This window comes from Narcine bancroftii, chromosome 2, assembly GCF_036971445.1.
Source record: "Narcine bancroftii isolate sNarBan1 chromosome 2, sNarBan1.hap1, whole genome shotgun sequence".
NCBI classification, from domain to species: Eukaryota; Metazoa; Chordata; class Chondrichthyes; order Torpediniformes; family Narcinidae; genus Narcine; species Narcine bancroftii.
Window position 1 is genome coordinate 192127752 of NC_091470.1, and position 22524 is coordinate 192150275.

General features: G+C 45.0%; 1 protein-coding gene across 3 annotated transcripts in view; it reads right to left on the reverse strand.

Annotated features, from left to right (window-relative positions):
• Nucleotides 1-9018: 9018 nt before the first annotated feature.
• psmb6 (proteasome 20S subunit beta 6) overlaps nt 9019-22524 on the reverse strand; it is a 58543-nt gene continuing 45037 nt past the window's right edge. For all 3 annotated transcript variants that reach the window (XM_069919769.1, XM_069919772.1, XM_069919771.1), the window contains 3 exons: nt 16418-16547; nt 15133-15277; nt 9019-9286 (listed from right to left, as the gene is read on the reverse strand). In XM_069919769.1, the coding sequence (XP_069775870.1) occupies nt 9159-9286; nt 15133-15277; nt 16418-16547 (403 nt within the window). In that variant the 3' untranslated portion in view covers nt 9019-9158. The remainder of the gene's footprint in view (nt 9287-15132; nt 15278-16417; nt 16548-22524) is intronic.

Below are 22524 nucleotides of genomic sequence, written 5' to 3' on the forward strand. Positions count from 1 at the left end.
AAGCATTGAACATCTGGCTCTATCAAAACCAGAGAGATAACCTAGAGAGCAGAGAATATGCAGCCTGCTGGCTTAGGGGATCGTGTGATCAATTGGTTTTGAAAGAAAGAGTACAGGGACAAGAGAGAGGAGGAACCTTTTGTCCCTGAACCACAAGGGTGGGATGTGCTACATTCCCTCCCTCCACCTTATGTTCCTCCTATGCCAGCTCCTATCTTTCCTCCCCCTCCTATAACCTACCCTTCTGCACCTTCCCCACCTCCCCCACCACTAGAGAAGAGAGAAGAGAGCAGGAGTGGTATGATGACTCGCTCACAAAGCACTCGATTACCACCCCCCATTGACAGGAGAGAGAGGAAACTTTAATTCAGAACAGTGTGAGACTCTTCAGGAAGAAAGGGCAGAGCCCCCCAATCCATCTCCCAGGGAGCAGGAACCCAGACCTAATAAGCCAGAAACCAACTGGATGCGACCCCTGCGGGAAGTTCCCGTAGGAGAGGGTCTCGGCTTCGTAAATGTGCCCCTGACCAGTACTGAAGTGCGTAACTTTAAGAAAGAACTCACCTCCCTGATAGAAGATCCCCAGGGATGTGCTGAACAGTTAGACCAATTTTTGGGACCAAATCTATATACTTGGGAGGAGTTAACATCTATCTTTAGGACCCTGTTTACTTTGGATGAGCGTGGAATGATCCGCCAGGCAGGGATTAAAGTCTGGGATAGGGATCACCAAGGGGGACTAGATGCGGTACCAGGAGAAACTAAATTCCCCTTGGCAAGACCGAATTGGGATAAAAATACCAATGACGGTCGGGTATTGATGGAAGAGTACAGGGTTAATTTGATAAGAGGAATCAAGGAATCTGTCCCAAAGGGACAGAATTTCAAGAAAGCCTTTGAGGTTCCCCAAGGTCCCGACAAGACCCCTTCCGCATTTCTGAATAGATTGCGCACGGCAAATCAGCAATATGGGGGTCTCGACATAGAATCCCCAGCAGGGCAACAATTGGTACTAACTGGTTTTGTTACCAACTCAGCCCCAGACATTAGAAGAAAATTACAAAAGACAGAAAATTGGCATGAGCAGGGAATAACCCAGCTTCTACAGATCGCACAAAAAGCATTTGTCCAGAGGTCTGAAGATAAGCAAATAGGGAAGGCAAAAACATTAATCCAAGCAGTCAGAGAGGTAGTAGATGAGCGATCTAAAAAGGACAGGGACTGTGTGCCAGCTCCTGTATGCGGTGAGGGAAGCCACGGGTGGGGAAGTGCGGACCCCAGTGGATGGAGGAGTAGAGGAGGATTCCGGGGACGACGACCCTTCCCAGGGCACCTTAGAAACCCAGGTAGAGATTGGGAAATGGGAACATTTGTCTGTTTCCATTGTAAAAAGGAAGGACACTTTAAAAAGGATTGTCCACTGCGAGCCAGGGACACACGATCCTATGCCCTGATGGAAGCAGATTATGAATAGGGGGGGGTCACGGTTCTCAGTCAATACACACTGTGGGGCTGCACGGAGAACCATTAGTTAATTTATGCATAGGACCCCACAGTGACAACATGATATTTTTAGTTGATTCTGGAGCAGCCCGATCTAGTATTTTACACCAACCAAAGGGGGTTAAAATAGAAGGGACAATGATAGTTTCGGGGGTGGGAGGAAGAGACTTCACAGTCCCTGTATTAAGAGAGGTCAGAATCCAAATGGGAAATAAGGTAATAGTAGAGGATCTTCTACTACTTCCCCAGGCGGGGGTATGCTTATTAGGACGAGACTTACAGGACCAATTGGCTATCGGTACCAGACCACTAGAATCAGGCATCGGGGTTCAATTTTATATTTTAAGCGAGGAAGATCGAGAACTTATCAATCCAAGAGTATGGGCAGAAAAAGGCAATAGAGGAGTTTTAGACATTCCTCCCCTCCAAGTTACTTTAAAAGACTCGCAACAAACAATTAGAAGAAAACAGTACCCAATTCCTATGGCTGGCCGCAAAGGTCTGCAGCCCGTAATTGACCAGCTGCTTAAGGATGGTATACTCGAACCTTGTATGTCACCCTTTAATACCCCGATTTTACCTGTCCAGAAACCAGACGGTACCTATCGATTAGTACAGGACTTAAGGGAGTTGAACAAAATCATTCTCACCCGTCACCCTGTTGTACCTAATCCCTATACGATCATGAGTAAAATCGATCCCCATAGTAAATGGTTTAGTGTGATTGACCTCAAAGATGCTTTCTGGACCTGTCCGTTAGCAACAGAAAGCAGAGACATGTTTGCCTTTGAATGGGAAAACCCTTTTACTGGACGTAAAAATCAATACCGGTGGACTGTCCTTCCTCAGGCTTTACAGAATCTCCAAATTTATTCGGTCAGGTCCTGGAACAGATACTAGATGAGGCTCCACGGAGAGAAAATTGTCAGCTAATACAATACGTAGATGACTTGTTAATTACTGGAAGAACATACGAATTGGCTAAAGAATTTACTGTTGCACTTTTAAATTTTTTAGAAAAGAAAGGTCTTAGAGTGAGCGAATCCAAATTACAATTTGTTCAATCAGAAGTTAAATACTTAGGTCATCTGGTAAGTCAGGGAACTAGGAAAATAAGTCCAGAGAGGATACGTGGTATTCTGCAGATTCCCCCTCCCAAAAATGCCAAGGAACTTAGGAAATTCCTTGGCTTAGTGGGATTCTGTAGAATCTGGATGTAAAATTATTCTAGCCTTGTTAAATTTCTTTACGATAAACTCATGACTATAGAGAACGAAGCTCTAGTCTGGACAGACGATGAGATTAAAGATTTTGACTTCGTTAAACATAGCCTTACGCGTGCCCCAGTCTTGGCACTACCCGACTTAAATAAGCCTTTTGATTTATATACTAATGCCAAAGGAGGTGTAGCCACCGGAGTACTAACCCAGGACAGGGCAGGCTATAGACAACCAATGACTTTTCTATCAAAGATTTTAGACCCCGTTTGTCGTGGCTGGCCAGAATGTGTACAAGCCATCACAGCCACTGCTGTTTTAGTTGAGGAAGGACGGAAAATTACTTTCGGCGCCCCTATGATAGTTCACACCCCTCACACAGTCCACACTATTCTGTTACAACGTGCTGGGAGATGGCTCACGGACCCTAGAATTTTAAAATATGAAACGATCCTAATGGATAGGGATGATTTGACCTTGCTCACGACTAAAACCCTTAACCCAGCAGCCTTCCTCGTGGCTCCAAATTTGGACAATTCCACAAATGAATTAGAACATGAGTGCTTAGAAGTCATAGACCTACAAACCAAGATTAGGGAAGATCTAACTGATGTCCCTTTAAAAGAAGGTGAAAGATGGTTTATTGACGGCTCTTCACGATGCATTGCAGGAACTCGCTATAGTGGGTATAGTGTAGTGGATGGGAAACAAGGACTAGTGATTGAAGCCGGTCGCCTCCCTGATCATTGGTCAGCGCAATCCTGTGAATTATACGCCCTATGTAGAGCACTCCATGGCTTAGAGAACAAGATAGGCACTATCTACACTGACTCTAAGTACGCTTTTGGTGTAGTCCACACCTTTGGGAAGATCTGGAAAGAACGAGGAATGATAACTGGTAAAGGACACAAGTTAGCCCATGAACACTTAATTGTCCATTCCCTAGATGCTCTGACGCTCCCGACTGAAATAGCCGTAGTACATGTCCGAGGACATCAAAGTGGTGACAGTCCTGAAGCTAACGGCAACAGACAGGCTGATGCAGCTGCCAAACAGGCTGCACTTGCGGAAAATATTCACATCCACCTATTACTGCCCACACCACTAGAGATTAAAAAAAACCCCCATCTTTTCACGGGAAGAGGAGTTCTCAATGAAAGATCAGGGATTTCGCCAAAGTGCCGACGGGTTGTGGTGGACAGTAGACGGACGTCAAGTCCTTAACAAAGCATTAGCCCGCCAAGTGGTAGATCAGCTACACCAACAGACACATTGGGGAACTCAGGCGCTTGTAGATGCCTTTCAACAATCTTTATACTGCTCCGGTATATATACAATTGCTAAACTTACTACTCGCAGCTGTCCAATCTGTCAGAGAATCAATAAGAAATCTATGCGCCCTGTACTGCCTGGCGGTCGCAACATCGCAGTTCGCCCGTTTCAGCGCATACAAGTTGATTTTACAGAACTTCCTAAAATTGGTATTTACAAATACCTTCTAGTCATGGTAGATCATTTTACACGATGGGTTGAAGCTTTCCCCACCCCGAATGATCGAGCTATCACTGTAATCAGAATACTTATTGAATCTGTGATTCCAAGATATGGTCTGATTCAAACCATTGATTCAGACCGAGGAACACATTTTACCTCTCAGGTTCTCCAGGGTGTCTGCAAGAAACTGGGAATAGACTGGCAACTACATACCCCATGGCACCCCCAAAGTTCAGGTCGAGTTGAAAGAATGAATCAAACTTTGAAAAATCAACTCACTCGACTTCATGAAGAGACTGGCCTCCTGGATGAAATCTTTACCATTAGCCCTGCTTAGAATTTGCACAGCCCCTCTTAAAGACCTTGCAGTCTCACTATACGAAATGATGTTTGGACTTCCATTTATGGGATTCCACACTGATACCCCTATCCCTGAGGCTAATGATCAATACATTTCAAAATTTCTACAGGGTCTTTCCACTTCTATACACGACCTGAAACAGAAGGGATTATTAGACCAAACTCCACCCCTGGAATTTCCTATCCATTCTATTAAACCTGGTGATTGGGTTTATGTCAAAGCATGGCAAGATAACCAACTGAAACCTGCCTGGGATGGTCCCTACTGTGTACTTTTGATTTCAGACGCTGCCGTGCGAACAAGAGAAAAAGGCTGGACCCACATCCAACGGATTAAACCAGCTACCGAACCACAGGATCACGACAGTCAAACTTACCTATATAAAATAAATTGTTAAGTAAACAGGAGAGTCTCTGAGAGTTTATATGAGCAGTTCGTTCAGGGTCGACGTGGAAAGGTTGTTTCCCATAGTGGGAGAGTTCAGGACAAGAGGATTGAAGGGCGCCCGCTTAGAACAGAGACACAGAGGAATTTCTTCAGCCACAGTGAATCTGTGGAATTTGATGCCACAGATAATTGTGGAGGCCAAGTCATTGGGTGTATTTAAGGTAGAGATTGATAAGTTCTTGATTAGCCAGGGCCTCAAAGGTTATGAGGAGAAGGCTGGGCAGTGGGGCTGAGTGTGGAAAATGGATCAGCTCATGATTAAATAGTGGGGAAGATTCGATGGGCTGAATGGCCCGTTTCTGCTCCATTCTTGTAAAAGATTTTACTGCTAACACATACCAGTTTTACCACTCCTGGAACCCTTTGAATAGGTTTTAAAAACACATACAGTAATGCTGGAAAAAATGCCAGTTGGTGTATTGGTTAGAGCAACACCTTTACCGCACCAGCAACCAGTGCTCCAATCCCGCACTACCTGTAAGGAGTTTGTCAGTTTACCGGAATGCTTGGTGGTCTCCTGAGGGTTTCGGCAGGATTAATGTAGTGTAATGGGAGATCAGAACTCTCCATTAACCCAGTCGCAGAAACAATGGCTTTCATTGCCTCCTTCTCTCTAAACTTCTCCGAATGAATTAGCTTTAACACTGGGCCCCTTTCACAAAATTCATTGAAATTCATTGCCTCTGTTACAGCGTATTTAAGCACCTGGCTCTATGTCTGTGTCCGGAACGTGCTGCAGACAAGAGACGGGGTTTAAAGCAGCAGGCCTACAGATTGAGGATTAAGCAAAATTCCCGGTGAACAGACCAGTGTCTATGAAAACATCCCGAATGTAATTCCCTCCCTCTCTAAAGAGAGTGACAATCAGACTAAAGTCCTCACTAATCACAGGCCACTTTAGAACAGGTGGCTGGGATAAAATTGTGCCTGATTCCCTCGAGTGATCACTCACCCTGGTCCGCTAATCTGAGGCTATGGAAACTCAGTCAAGGATTATTTGACTCCACCCAGACCCTTCATCTAGTCTCGCCACCAACACAGCTGCATACTTTTCAGAGACTGAGCGAGGAGTGTTTGAAGGCTCTTGTCCTGTGCTTGATGGAGTTTAGGAGAATGAGAGGGGGGATCTCAATGAAACCTTTCGAATGTTGAAGGGCATGGACAGAGTAGAAGTGGAAAGGTCGTTTCCCACGGTGGGAGAGTCCAGGACAAGAGGGCACAACTTCAGGATTGAAGGGCGTCCACTAAGAACAGAGGAATTTCTTCAGCCAGAGGGCGGTGAATCTGTGGAATTTGATGCCACGGGCGTACAGTAAAATCAGCACTGCCCAGAGATTGGGTCAGTCCAGATTTTCGAGCAGTATGCACTTTTTAAAAATTCTAATTTAAGGAGGAATAACGAAGAGATGAACAGGTAAATGTTTATAGTTTATTCATTCACAAGTACAGCAAGCTTCATTTATCAAAACGAGCAGTTTTAAAGGAAAGTAACAACTAAAATGAAAATACATTTTTTCACTACAAAAATATGTAATACTTGAAATTAAGTTTAAAAATGAACATTGTGAAAGACAATGACAGCATACAAATGAATTTCTTTGTGATAAAATTACCTGTTGCTGAGCACCTGTAGGGTTTACGCACGCACACAAAACGGCAGCAAGATTGGCAAAGAGGTTGGTGCCAGGGATCAGAACAGGGCATTCGAATCCCACGCTGTCTGGAGGGAGTTAGTACTTTCTCCCCGTGTCTGCTTGGGCTTTCCCCAGGTCTCCAATTTCCTCCCACTCTTCAAATATGTACTGGGGTATTGGTTAATGGGGTGCAAATTGGGCGGCACAGACTCGATGGGCTGAACTAGCCTTTTACAGGGCTGCGGGATTTAAATTTAAAAGCCCGCTAAATTTAAAACATCAAGGTGTGAGCAAAATGTCGACAGGCGTCCAAACAAAATGGTGGGGGGGGAAAAGGAGCGCAGACCCACAGGATAAGGGAGGGAGGGCACACCAGGAAACAGGGGGAGAGGGGATGGTTCTGTGAATGGAGAAGGGAGGGGTGGAAAGCTGGAGGGAAGGGAAGGGAGAGAGAACGGGGAGTGGGCCGGCAGAAACCAGAGAAGTCAATGTTAATGCCGTCCTGTTTGGAGAGGACCCAGATGGAAAATTAGGTGTTGCCCCTCCAATTTACGGGTTTGGCGGTGCACGAGGCCATGGACTAACACGTTGGTGTGGGAGTGGGCCGCGGAATTGAGAGAGTCAGCCACTGGGAGGTCCCTGTCATTGATGCAGACAGAGCGAAGGTCCTCAGCAAAATCTCCCAGTCTCTCCAAGACCCCTCATTTTCTCCATTCAAAGAGCCACCCCACGGCTCCTGTTTGCAGATGTCCCCTATCCACCTATTACCTCCTGCCTGTGGGACTGTCCCCCCCACCATTTTGTTCTGGCGTCTGCCGACACCTTGCTCATACGTTGATAAAGGGCCCAAGCCCAAAGCGTTGGGATGTGTCTTTGCTATATAAAGTACAGTTTGACCTGCTGGAGAAACTCCAGCAGTGCTTGAACTGCAGGATCAAACAACCAACTCTCTCTGCAGGGACGTGCAAGTGACTTCTGGTCCTGGAGATGCACAAGGAGAGTAGATGCAGAGAAGACCCTCTCGGATATTTTGCCTCCAAGGTGTCATGTCAATTTATCACAGCTCAGGAGTGTTAAATCGCACTTACTAACTTTCCATCTTCACAACCAAAACCTCACGGATGATCTTTAGAAGTTGTTTAGGATTAGACATACAGCATGGTACATCTAACCTTAATTAGGAAAGATGGAATTAGATGGTGAAAAACAACGTACAGAGCAAGGTGTATCAAGGATAAACTCAAACTATCAGTATGAGGTGATGCATTCTGAAGGCTGAGTGCAGAGTTCGTGATCAGATACTTAACAGGGTGGGATGGTTAGCCGAGGGGGCAGTGCGGTTACAACACTGTTACAGCACCAGTGTCCCAGTTCAAATCCTGCTCTATTGGTAAGACGTTCTCCCTCTATCTGCATGGGTTTCCTCCCACCCTTTAAAACATACAGGTTTCATTGGGCAGCACCGGCTCGTGGGCTGAAGGGCCTTGTTATCGTCCTGTAAGTCTGAATTTCAAATTTAACGGAGGGATCCTTAGATCTCTCAAGGTTGCCACCTAGGTTGATAGGATATTTAAGAAGGCCTATGGGCTTCATTAGTTAGGGGATCGAGTTCAACAGTCATATGGCAACTCTACAAATCCCTGGCAAGACCACACTTGGAATGTAGTGTTCAGTTCTGGTCACGTTATTGCAGGAAAGATGTGGAAACTATGGAGAGAGAATTTACCAGAATATTGCCTGGATTGGAGAGTTCAGTCTAATGAAGCAAGATTGGCAGAGTTACCACTTTGGAGCGAAGGAAGATGTGAGGTGACTTAATTAAGATTGATAAGATTCTGAGAGGCATAGATAGGGTGGGCAACCAACACCTTTTTCCCAGGGCTGGAGTAGCAAACACCAGGGGACGTCTGTACAAAATGAAGGGAGGGAAGTTTAGGGGAGACAGAGATGTGGGTCCCTGGAAGGCCTTGCCAGGAATGGAGGAGGAGGCTGGAACATTAGGGAGATTTAAGAGACTCATAGCCAGGCGTGTGGATGAAATAAAAATGGAATTTGGAAGGATTTTGTTTTTATTTTAGTAGGTATAAACCGGCACAACATCAATGGCCGAAGGGACTGTACTGTCCTCCACGTACAGAGGAGCTGGAGATTTAAGGTGTATGTCAAACTAAGATGGATTGTGCAAGTCAGGGGTATTCAAAAGTTCGAGATGGATAAATGGCCAGAGATTTCACCGAACAGAGAATGAAGGGGATTGGATGTGCCTCCTGCTGTTTGATCTCGAGCAGGATTGGTCAGTACAGCTGGGAGAAGAAGGGACAGCAAGTTCATCTCACGAATGTGAAGACGCAAATATCAGATATTCTTAATCAACTTTCAATTTTATTTGTGGCATTTTACAAGTTGCCAAATGAAACCATGGAATAGCACTGCATACCAAGTCCGGTAACTGTTTCGACAGCAGAGGGCAGCGTGAAATGGCTGTGCTGTAACAATCGATCCTCACGCTGAAGCAAAGTACGGCAGCTGGCTTCCACTGACGACTTTGCGTTCGACTCCTTTCTCAGTGATGGCCGCGAGACGAATCACCCCTCCACTTGAACCATCGCGATCCATCGCTAGTGCAATAGCTGAAACACAAAATGTAGGTGCTGGTGTTTGAGGGGATCACTTTTGTCAAGGTAGCAGGCACAACCATCCATTCGATAAGAGTCACGCCATTGCAACAGGGTTTAACAAAATTTATCAGGAACAATTTCAAACCTGGGCAGCACAGTGAGCACAACACTTTTACAGTGCCAGCAACTGTCTTTTTCAGGTAAGGATGTAAATGAAAAATGGAGGATATTCGAAAAAGAAATTTTGAGGGTACAGAGTAGATATGTCCCAGTGAGGATCAAAGGAAAGGCTGGAAGTCATAGGGAGGCTTGGTTTTCGAGGAATATTGGAAATTTGGTTAGGAGAAAAAGGGAGGTGTACAAGAGGTATAAAGAGCAGGGAGCTGACAATTTGAAGGAGGACTACAAGGAGTGTAGAAGGAATCTTAAGAAAGAAATTAGAAAGGCCAAAAAAAGGCATGAAGAGGCTTTGGCAGACAGAGTAAAAATAAATCCAAAGGGTTTCTATAGTTACATTAAAAGTAAAAGATTAGTGAGGAATAAAATTGGACCCCTTGTAGATAGCGAGGGTAGGCTGAGTGAGAAGTCAGAGGAAATGGGGGAAATTTTGAATGATTTCTTTGCCTCTGTATTCACTAGGGAAAAAAATATTGAACCAGTTAAAGTAAAGAAAAATAGTGGGGAGGTCATGAAGCATATAAGGATAACCGAGGAGGTAGTGATGGCTGTGTTGAAAAAGATAAAGGTGGATAAATCTCTGGGACCGGACAAAATATTCCCAAGGACACTCAGGGAGGCTTGTGGACAGATAGTGGGGCCATTAACAGAGATATTTAGGATGTCATTGGCCACGGTGGTAGTGCCAAAGGATTGGAGGGTGGCACATGTGGTTCCGCTGTTTAAGAAAGGGTCCAAATGTAAACCTGGGAATTATAGGCCCGTGAATCTGACATCTGTGGTGGGCAAGTTGATGGAAAGTGTTCTGAGGGATGGCATTTACAAATATTTGGAGGTACAGGGATTGATAGGGAGTAATCAGCATGGTTTTTTCAGGGGTAGATCATGCTTGACAAACCTGATTGAGTTTTTCGAGGGGGTTACAAAAAAGGTTGATGAAGGGAAAGTTGTGGATGTTGTCTATTTAGACTTTAGTAAAGCTTTTGACAAAGTTCCCCACAGGAGGTTAGGAAAAAAGGTGGAGGCATTAGGTATAAATAAGGAGGTAGTGAAATGGATTCAGCAATGGTTGGATGGGAGGTGTCGAAGAGTAGTGGTAGAAAATTGTTTGTCCAATTGGAGGCCGGTGACTAGTGGAGTTCCTCAGAGATCGGTCCTCGGTCCACTATTGTTTGTTATATATATTAACGATCTGGAGGTAGGAGTGGAGAATTGGATAAGCAAGTTTGCGGATGATACAAAGATTGGTGGTGTTGTGGACAGTGAGGAAGATTACCATAGATTAAAAGGTGATTTAGGAAGGCTGGAGGTGTGGGCTGAGAAATGGCTGATGGAATTTAATACAGGTTAAGTGTGAGGTGTTACATTTTGGAAAGGCAAATCTAAATAGGTCATATGCATTAAATGGTAGGCTATTGAGATGTGGAGAGCAACAAAGGGATTTAGGAGTTATGGTAAATAGTACCCTCAAGGCTGATACTCAGGTAGATGGTGTGGTGAAGAAGGCATTTGGAATGTTGGACTTCATAAATCGGAGTATTGAATTCAAGAGTAGGAGGTTATGATGAAATTGTACAAGGCATTGGTGAGGCCAAATTTGGAGTATTGTGTACAGTTTTGGTCACCAAATTATAGGAAAGATGTAAACAAAATAGAGAGAGTGCAGAGAAGGTTCATGAGAATGTTGACAGGATTTCAAGGTTTGAGTTACAGGGAAAGGTTGTGCAGACTAGGGCTTTTTTTCTCTGGCGCGTAGAAGATTGAGGGGGGACTTGATAGAGGTGTTTAAGATTTTAAAAGGGACAAAGTAAATGTGGATAGGCTTTTTCAATTAAGAGTGGGGGAGATTCAAACTAGATTGAATTGAAGGGGGAAAATTATAAGGGGAACATGAGGGGAAATTTCTTTACGCAAAGGGTGGTGTAGGAATGTGGAATGAGCTTCCGGCAGACATGGTTGAGGCAGGATCATTGGTTACATTTAAGGAAAGACTGGATCGTTACATGGAGAGGAGAGGTCTGGAGGGGTATGGACCGGGTACTGGTCAGTGGGACTAGGAGGGTGGGGATTTGTTACGGCATGGACTAGTAGGGCTGAACTGGCCTGTTCTGTGCTGTAAGTGGTTATATGGTTAACTGGGATTCAAATCCCACGCTGTACTCCCCCTGGTCTGCATGGGTTCCTCCAGGCGCTCTAAATTCCTCCTTCCAGGGGTGTAGGTCAATTGGGAGTAATTGGACAGCACAGGCTAGTGGGCCGAAAGGGCCTGTTACTGGCAAGATCACGCCAGCACATGTCACCAAATTTCTGTAGGTGGAGAGCATTCCGACTGGAGGCATCACTGTCTGGTGTGGAGGTGAAAATGCACAGGACAGGGGGAAAAAAAACAAGAGAGTTGTGAGCCTGGCCAGCGCCATCATAGGCATCAGTCTTCACTCCATCGAGGGCATCCAGGAGAGGCGGTTTTAAGAAAGCACCCTCACCACCCAGGCCCTGCCCGGTTCACTCTGCCACCATCGGGAAGGAGGTACAGGTGCCCGAAGACCAACACCCAGCGGCACAAGGAAGCTTCTTCCCCTCCGCAAATAGATCTCTGAATGGACGATGAACACTACCTCACTTTCTCTTGTTTTTGCATTCATTTATTTATTTTCAAATGTAATTCATAGCAGCATTTGCACAGTAATTCTGCCGCAAAACAACAAATTTCGAGACACGGCCATGACAAATTCTGATTCCGAGACAGAATTAGTCGTTCTCTGCTTTTATGACACAATAAAAATATTGAAGACAAAATCAGAATTTGTCATGACCACGTCATGAAATTCGCTGTTTTGCAATGCAAATATCACTACAAATTACATTTAAAACAATTAGTGGAAAAAAAGAGAAAGTGAAGGTGATGTCTGTGGTTCATTGCCCATTCAGAAAATAAGCCTAGAAAATTCAGATGTGTAACTGGATCACGTCAAATTTCTTGCCCTTAATTCACTCAGTGAGAAGGATAAAAGCATAGCTCTGGATACGCTAGAACCATTAACCCTTCCTACAATAACAAATGTAATACAGAAAGAATAAAAAAGAAAATCAATAAAGTGCACAAGTAAGAGACCTTAAATGAGTCTCTGATTGAGTTTGTCATCAAGGAGCCTGATGGTGGAGAGGTAGCAGCTGTTCCTGAACATGGGGATACAAGCCTTGTGGCACTGATACGTCTTTCCTGATGGCAGCAGCAAGAACAGACCGTGTGGATCTTAGAGGATCAGAGGTGACAAGAGTAAGCAAATTTAAATTCCTGGGAATCACAATTTCAGAGCAACTTTCCTGGACCCAGCACATGTATGCCATTGTGAAGAAAGCATGGCATTGCCTCTACTTCCTCAAGAGTTTGTGGAAATTTGGTCATGACACCGGGCAAACCTCCATATGCGTGGTGGAAAGTGTGCTGACTGGCTGCGTCACGGTTTAGTGTGGGGGGAACATTACTCCTGAATGTAAAGCCCTGCCAAAGATAGTGGGCACAGCCCAGTACTTCACAGGGAAGACTCTCCCCGCTATTGAGAAAACCTACTTTGAATGCTACAGTCGGAGAGCAACAACCACCAAGGACCCACACCACCCAGCACACGCTCCGTTCTCGCCGCTGCCATCGGTACCACAAGACTCGCACCCACCAGGTTCAGGAACAGCTACTCCCCCTCCACCATCAGACTCCTCAACAACAAACTCAATCAGGGACTCGTTTAGGGACTCATACTTTGCACATTATTTATGATTGAATACTTATTTCCTGGACTGCACAGTTTGTTTGCATTTTGTTATTTGTTTACATTTCTCCCTTTTGGGTCCACATCTTTTCTTGAGTGCCTTTTTTTTTTGCACTACCCAGAAGTAGAAAATCTGTCTGGCCCACTGGATAGAAGAATCTCAGGGTTGTACGTGATGTCATGAATGTGCTCTGACAATAAATCTAAACTTTGAAATCTGTGGGAAACAGAGGGGGAAAAGATTTGAAAGGTGGTAGGTATACGGAATGAAACTACGGGGGGAATCTGTAGAGGCAAGGACAGCTGTCATATTCTAAGGACATTTTGGATACATGGATTACAAGAGTGATACAAGCCGAATGGCACCAGCTGATAGTCATTGATGTCAGCATGAACAAGTTGGGCTGAAGGGCATTTGGGTGCTGTGCTTAACAATCTGAGTCTCAATTATGGTTTTTAGACTGCAGACATGTAACGGCACAACCAACAAAAGGAAAGTGCAGGAATTTTGAGTTAATTCCTGCACCGCGATTGATCCTGCAGGACCCCCTACTGCTTTTAGGAGGAAGTCTGCAGTCCAAATCGCACCGAAAACTTACCTCACGAAGTCGACATCCAGCTGATGGCACGCTCAGCAGGTGACAACCATCCTGCTCCATTTCTCTCCTCAAACTCATCCCTCTCCACATCACAAAGGCATTTACGAAATGTGTGAATTCACGGTTTGTGCGAATAAAGCCATATATACTCATTGATACCTTCAGCATGGTCTGAGGATCGACAGCCATGGATGCCTTCTTAAACGCACAGTAATGACATCAGCAATGCTGCCGACGAGATAATGTCACACGTTGGACGTCAGTTACAGACGCAGGCCACGTTGCTCCACGTAAAAGCACCTGGACTAATGCGCACAGGAACTTACAGCGTCCAGCATAAATGACCACAAGGTAATTATGTTAAATTTTTCCAACATTGCTGTCTAAAAAACACTGAGGACAAAACGAAAGATATGATTGTGGACTTCAAGAGGACCAGCAATGATTAACCCCCCCCCCCCTCCCCCAATGACACATCAATAACTCTGTAGTGGAGAGAGTGGAGAGCACAAAGTTCCTCAACTAGTGACCTATCATGGACATACAACATCTCCTCACTTGTCAGGAAGGCGCAACAGCGACTGCACTTCCTAAGAAGACTGAAGCGGGCAAGACTACCACCACCATCATGTCAACCTTCTACAGGAGCTCTTTCGAGAGCGTCCTTGCCAGCTGTATCAGTGTGGTGTGGTTTCTGCAGAGAAATGGATCGGAGGTCAATCCACAGGATCATAAGTGTGGTAGAGAGGATCCCTGGGGTCTCCCCCCCCCAACATTGTGATCTACGGGATCATTGTCTGAAGAGGGAGTGCAAAATCACTGAGGACCCCTTCCACCCCACACACAGCATCTCTCAGCTGCTCCCATTGGGAAAGAGATCCAGGAGGATCAGAGCCACCACCACCAGGCTGAGAAATAGCTTCTTCCCACAGGCAGTGAGAATGCTGAACAACCAAAGGAAATGACCATCCGAGACTCTCATATTCATGAAAAAATATTTGTCTATATGAATACTTGTCCTGCATCTGTATTGTTTGTCTGTATGTGTATTATGTCTGGTTGTGTATCTGCATGTTTTACACCGAGGACCAGAGAACATTTTGTCAGGTTGTACTTGAGCAATCAGATGACAATAAACTCGACCTCCTCCTTTTCTAAATGAAACCTTCAATGTGTTTCATCCAAAGTTACTCAAACTTACCATCTTGCTTTTAACATTGATGGGGAAATGCAGACTCCAGACGGTTGCTATCTGATCTTGAAACATCTCCCACTGATTTGACATTGTAAGAGCTATTCAGCACATGGCACTAACCATTTGATGTGAAGTCCAAGCACTCCTCTTTTGTCATTCCAGGCTTGTAGGTGGAGTCAACATAACCATATATGTAGGTGCTTCCAGAGCCACCAACAGAGAATGGCTGCCGCACCATCATCCCACCCATTGGAACGGTGTACACCTGGAATCAGACCACAGAATCATAAAACACCTCAGCTCAGCAGTAGGTCCTTCAGCCTTTCTAGTCTGTGCTGAACTATTTATCTGCCTAGTCCCACTGACCTGCACCAGATCCTTCCAATCTCCTCCCACCCTTGTACCTGCCAAAGCTCCAACACATTCCAGTCAAGACTGGAAAGAAGAAAGTTTTGCAGACACTGTAGTAAAAACACAGAAATTCTGGAAGAATTCAGCAAGTCTTATCGAGTCTATAGGAGGTAAAGATATGTTTTGGGGTCCTCATCTAAGAAAGAGTGTGCTGACGATGGAGAAGTTCAGAGGAGATTCACAAGGACGATTCCGGGAACAAAAGGGTTATCACATGAGGAGCTTTTAACAGCCCTTGCTCTATACTCATGGGAATTTAGGAGAATGAGGGGGATCTCATGGAAACATTTTGAATGTTGAAAGGCATGTACAGAGTAGATGAAGAAAGATTGTTTCCCATTGTGGGAGAGTTACAGTGGTTTTCAAACTTTTTCTTTCCACTCACAGACCACTTTAAGTAGTCCCAATGCCATAGGTGCTCTGATTAGTAAGGGATTACTTAAGGTGGTCTGTGAGTGGAAAAAAAAATTGAAAACCACTGTTCTAGGACAAGAGGACACAACTTCAGGATTGAAGGGAATCTGCTTAGAAAAGAGGTGCGGAGGAATTTCTTCAGTCAGAGGTTGGTGAATCTGGAATTTGTTGTCACAGGCGGTTGTGGAGCCCAGGTCATTGGATATATTTAAGGTTCTTGATTAGGCAGGGCTACTCAATTGTCAAGGTCCCTGTTATTTGTCATAAAGGTCCAAAACTTAGTGGGTGTCAAAGACAAAATAGAAAGACAATTTTAACCAGGACAGCTTCAATGCTGTGGGCAGGACAGAAGGGTTTTGGAGGGACCTCAATCAAATTGACGGAGCGACCAACATGAAAGGGTTAATAACAAGGACATTGGACACTGGGGTGATGGAGGGAAAAGAAGATGACTTTCCTCTCCTGTTCCGCCAGACTGGGGTCCGGTCATTAGCTGAATGTTGGCAATCAGATCAAGGCACTTGATTCAAAATTTAAATTCCTCCACCCGCCCCCCCCCCCCCCCACGCCAAATCTTTACCTGTCCACCGTTCCTTTTGTCCCACCCAGCGACAATGATCCCAGCCATCAGCTCCTCCCGGTATTTATAACACATGTCTTTGAACAAATTGGCAGCGGTCTGCACCAGTGGAAGTTCATCCAGTTCAATGCTGTGAAAAAAAGGGTAGCAAAAATAGTGTTACCCCTTCAGGCAACCAAAAACAGTTCCAACAACATCCCAGAGACAGGTTGGACACTTGTTTATTCAGCACAAATATTTAAGGTTTGAAGATTATACCATAGAATATTACAGCAGCACAGGAACAGGCCCTTCGCACCATCAATTCTACCTCGTCCCTCTGACTTGCACCCAATCCATATTCCTCCATACCCCTCCCATTCATGGACATACCCAAATTTTTCTTAAATGTCAAACTGAGCCCACCTTCACCACTTCAGCTGACAGCTTGCTCCGTAAACTCACCACCCTCTCCACGAGGAAGTTCTCCCCTTAAAACAGTTCGCCTTTAACCCATGTCCTCTTGTTGTTTTTCCTAACCTCGGTGGAAAAGGCATGCTTACATTTACTCTATCAAATCGCCAGCTTCCGCATCAAACACATTATCCACCAGAATTTTCAGCACTTACTATACGACCCCACCACCAGACACATTTTTCCTTCTTCCCCACCCCAGCCTTCCATCGGGACCGCTCCCTCCATGACTCCCTTGTGCACTCTTCTCTCCCCACCCATCGCCCACCCAGCACCTTCCACTGTGGTCGTAGGAGATGTAACACCTGCACCCACACCTCCTCCCTCACCACGGTCTGGGGTCCCAAACAGACCTTTCAGGTGAAGCAACACTTCACCTGTACCTCAAAAGAACTCATTTACTGCATCCGGTGCACCCTCTGTGGCCTTCTCTACATCGGAGAGAACGGTAGCAGATTAGGAGATCGCTTCGCTCAGCACCTCCTCTCCGTCTGCAACATAAGCGACCTCCTCGTAGCCTACCATTTCAATTCTGAGTCACCCTCTCAAGCTCACGTCTGCCCTTGACCTTTCACACTCCCCCCCTCCCCCCTCCCCCCCCGATCACCCGCAGATTGGAGGAACTACATCTCATTTTTTGTCCGGGCCCCCTCCAACCCTAGGGCATGAACAATCCACTAATCAGCTTGCTTTTTTCCGTTTCTTCCCCCTCTCCTCTCATCATTTGTTCAGGCATCTCTCATGTTCCACACCCCCCCCCCCCCAACTTGAAGGACTCAAGCCCGAAACATTGGTGATGTACCTTTGCTACATAAAAGCACTGTTTGACCTGCTGAGTTTCTCCAGCATTTGTATGTTTTTTCACTTAACCACAGTGTCAAGAGTCCTGTTTTACCTCTATCAAATCGCCCTTCATTCTCCGACACTCCAGGGGATAAAGTCCTAACCTCGTTAACCTTTCTCTGTAACTCAGTTCCTCATGTCCCACGAGTAAATCTTCTCTGCACTCTGTCAATCTTATTAATAGGTGACCCAAACTGCACACAATACTCCAAATGTAGCCTCACCAATGTCTTAGTATTCCTCATATCAAACTGACTGAAAGGAACATTCATCATCCTATGGGATGGATAATCAGAATAAGAAATAGAAGAGAATCCCTATTCCTACAGTCAAACCTTGGATTTATGAAGGCCAATATGTCAAAAACTCTCTTTACAACCCTGTCCACTTTCAGGGAATTATGTGTCTGTATTCCCAGATCCCTCTGTTCTACTGCACTCCTCAGTGCCCAAAATGAGGACCGTCCAAAACCGTCGGGAGTGTGGAACGGAACAGGAGATTTAAAAGTAATCAGAAGCAGAGGTGAGTTCGAGTTCGTTTCAGAAGGAAGGCAGGCTCCAGCAGAGCAGCCACTTTGAGGGAGGCTGCCATCAAATTGAATTGCTGCTGGCCCAAATTGGTGAGGGCTTTGGAGAATATAAGGCTTCAAGGAAGGTGGCAAGTTACCCAAAGGTAAGACAAAGGCAAAGTTAAGACCATAGGACCATAAGGCACAGGAGCAGAAACTGGCCATTGAGTCATGAGCTGATCCATTTCACCACTCAGCCCCACTGCCCGGCCTTCTCCCCATAATCTTTGATGCCCTGGCTAATCTCTGTCTTAAATCCACCCAATGACTTGGCCTCCACAACTGCCCGTGGCAACAAATTCCACAGATTCACCACCTTCCATCTAAAGAAATTCCTCCTCATCTCTGTTCTAACTGGGTGCCCTTCAAACCTGAAATTGTCCGAGACCGGGGTGGGCAACCTACGGCCCTCAGGCCAAATTCATCCAGCTTGCAACACAATGCATTCACCCCATCCCCCCTCATCCGCTCCAACATACACCGTTTGCCGCACTAAACTGTCAGCTTTTGTTGACGGTGGTCCCAGGGATTGTGCGCGTGGATTAACCATCTCTCAGCAAAGGAAATACTTTGTGGCTATATACATGCCATTCCTTCAGGGTCGAGAACTGGGCAGTGAAATGATTCCGCGTTCACACGGAATATTCACTGAAGTCTCTCCACATCATTATAACCAGAAATCGATCATCAACCTCATCATTTTTGTCCCCCTGGAAAAATAACTCACCCTGGTGCTCCCGGGAACACACTTCCCCCTCATGATGGGCCTGAGATAAGCTGTGCATCAGTGGCTAGCTGTCTTGCTCTTGGTCCCAGGCCACTCACCCACCAGTGAATATGGAGTCAGGTGACCAATGCGACAAACTTTTCGGAGCAACCCTGAAGCACCCCCTCCCCTGAGCTGCTGCTGCCACACCCCCCCTCTCCCTGCTTCCCTAAGCTTCCCCCTCTTCACCGCACTGCAAGCCACCCCCCTTTCCCTGCTCTCCCAAGCTGGTCTCTCTCCCCTGAGCATTCCCTCTTCGCACTCCCCCAAGCCGCCCACCTCTCCCTGCTCTCTGCGCTCCCAAGCTGCCCCCCTCTCCCTACAAACGGACAGGGAAAAGGAATGGTTTTGTCGCTAGTGATCCTTTTGGAAAGAGTAATCACAGAGTAACTGATTTTCTCATACAAATAGAGGGTACAATAGTACAATCTAACACCAATCTCACAACAACAACAACGGGATAAGGGAGGGAAAACGGCAGTGCTGCCGCTGGTGCGGTCCCGCGGTGGGTGAGGAACAGAGATACATCGTTCCCGTGCGATCCAACCGCCCAGTTCAACTGTTGTCAGCTCCACACTGCCTTGAATGGCCCGTTAAAGGAGCCATTTATCTGCTTTAACAAATGAAACGTTAAATGGTTTCATTTAAAATCCCGCGACGTGTGGTCTGCGCCCAGGATGGCAGCGCCTATGATCGTCAGCAGTCGAGGGGTTGCAGACTCCAAGGTAGTGGAGGACTTGCGCAGGGCATCAAAAAATGGGGAGATGACTCCCCCCCCACCCCCATTCTGTATGAGAAGGAGAAGCAGAGGAAACAATCCACGGCGGCGGACCAGTGAGGGGGCTCTGCGGCTGAAAGACCCACGCGTGCGGCGAGCTGCTGACGACTCAAGGCAAAGAACCCACGGAGGCTGTGGGCTGCTGGAGACTGCTGTCGGAAGATCTGCACCAGGTTGCGGATTGCTGGAGACTGGCTGAAGGGGTTCAGGTATCGGAACCAGGATGGGAGGGGGTGCCGAAGGATTCCTGACCATGTCAGAGGTTTGGATCTGGAACTCGGGTTGCATATGGTTTGGACTGGACTGTGGGTGGGGTGGGGTCTCTCTTTTGCTTCTCTTTCTCTGACTGTCAGCAGCGCTTCAGGCAATTTCTGCCGATGGTGAATCTGTCCGCCTTACAGCAGACGAAAGCAATTTAATGTAATATAACACTGTTTTATTACAATGGCAATAATTTGAATCTTGAGATGGTGAACATAGACTGAGAACACAGCTTATATGGTGGGATAGCTGTAGACTTTAAAATCAAGATTTTTTAAAAAACTCAACAAAAGTATATTCGGTTATCATAATGGTATTACAGCGCCAGTGACCTGGGATCGAATCCGGCGCTCTCTGTAAGGAGTCTGTACATTTTCCTTGTCTGCGTGGGTTTCCTCTGGGTGCTCCCAACATTCAAAACATATGGGGTTTGTAGGTTAATTAGGAGTATTTGAGCAGCACGGGGTCATGGGCTGGAAGTGGTTGTTATCGTGCTGTATGTCTAAAGATATAAGTTAAACATTTAAAAAGGATACGAAGGGTAGGGAGAGCGACAATTGCATAATGAAGGAATCAAATTGAAAGCTCATGCAAAGGTGCCAAGAGTCCAGGGGAAATTGGAAGATTGAGAACATTTTTAAAACCCACAAATAACCACTGAGAAAGCAAAAGAAAGGGAAGTCAGATTATGAAAGTAAACACACATAATATAAAGAGTAATAGTATAATTATATAAAGCAGAACAAGGTGGAAAAAGTGGGTCTTGGAACATGAGAAGGGGGAGTGCAGAAGAGGCTGAGACTGCAAACAAATATTTTGTGCTGGTCTTCGCAGAGGAGGACAGGTCTAACGTGCCAAAGAGTTAAAGATGTGATGGGAGGTGAAGACCTCAATACAAAGAGGTAGCGCTGAGCAAACTTGTGGGTCCAGAGGTTGATAAGTCCTCTGGTCCTGATGGAATACATCCCTGGGTACTGAAAGAGATGGCAGAAGTCATAACAGGGGAATATTATCTGAAGCATACCTATTCTTTATAAAACCTGTTTGATCAACATGTATCAATTTAAGTAAAAATTTAGCCAATCGATTCGCTAATACTTTAGCTATTATTTTATAGTCTACAATCAAGAAAGAAATTGGTCTATACGAAGACACCTTTAACAAATCTCTATCCTTCTTAGGAATTACAATAATTAAGGCACTAGAGCACGATTCAGGTAAATCATAATATTCCTTAATCTGTCATAACACATCTCCAAACACTGTAGATAAATATTCTCCAAGTAATTAGTTTGATTAATAAACATGGACAGTGCCCCGACCATCTGATGGTGATATCTCTTGATGCAGAAAAGGCTTTTGACAGACTTGAGTGGAACTTTATATTTAAAGTTTTAGAGAAATTTAACTTTGGTCCTTCTTTTATTGGTTGGATTAAAGCTTTATACAATAAACCAATAGCCAGAGCATTGATGGCCAGATCTCAGAATCTTTTAGATCAACTTGTTCAACTCGACAAGGTTGCCCTTTGTCTCAAGCTTTGTTTGCGTTAGTAATTGAACCTTTAGCACGGTTGATATGACAAAATATTCAGATACAAGGTATGAAAGTTTTAGATGAGGAGTATAAAATTAATTTATTTGCTGATGACGTATTGGTGTATTTAACAAACCCAGCTCAGTCACTTTTGCACTTGAAGGATGTTTTACACAATATGGATCTTTGTCTGGATATAAAGTTAACTGGGAAAAAAGTGAAATTTTACCGATAGGTGAAGGAGATTATTCAGTTTATAAGAATATTATTAATCTGAAGTGGACTGATCGAATTAAATATTTGGGTATAAATGTGGATGTTGATTATTAATCTTTATATAAATTAAATTATGTACCGTTAATGAAAAAGATTAAAGCTGATTTGATTAAGTGGAAGGATCTTCCTATAAATTTAATTGGAAGAATAAATACAATTAAAATGAATATTTTTCCACGTATATTTGTTTCAATCAATTCCGAGCTTACTTAATAAGAATTTTTTTCGAGATTTAAATAAAATGGTTAGGGAATTTTTATGGAAGGGTAAATTTCCGAGAGTAGCTTTGAATAAGCTAACCTGGAAATATGCATGAGGGGGATTACGCTTACCACATTTTCAAAATTATTATGAGGCAGCTCAATTTAAATTTATTAGTTTATTAATGGACTTGGAACAGCCCCCTAGTTGGGCTAAAATTGAGATGGCAAATATTTCTGAATTTGAAAAACATCAATTTTTGTTTCGGTGGAATTTAAATTTATTACAACAATATAATGTGCCTATCTTCTTTCTTCTTTGGCTTGGCTTCACGGACGAAGATTTATGGAGGGGTAAATGTCCACGTCAGCTGCAGGCTCGTTTGTGGCTGACAAGTCCGATGCGGGACAGGCAGACATGGTTGC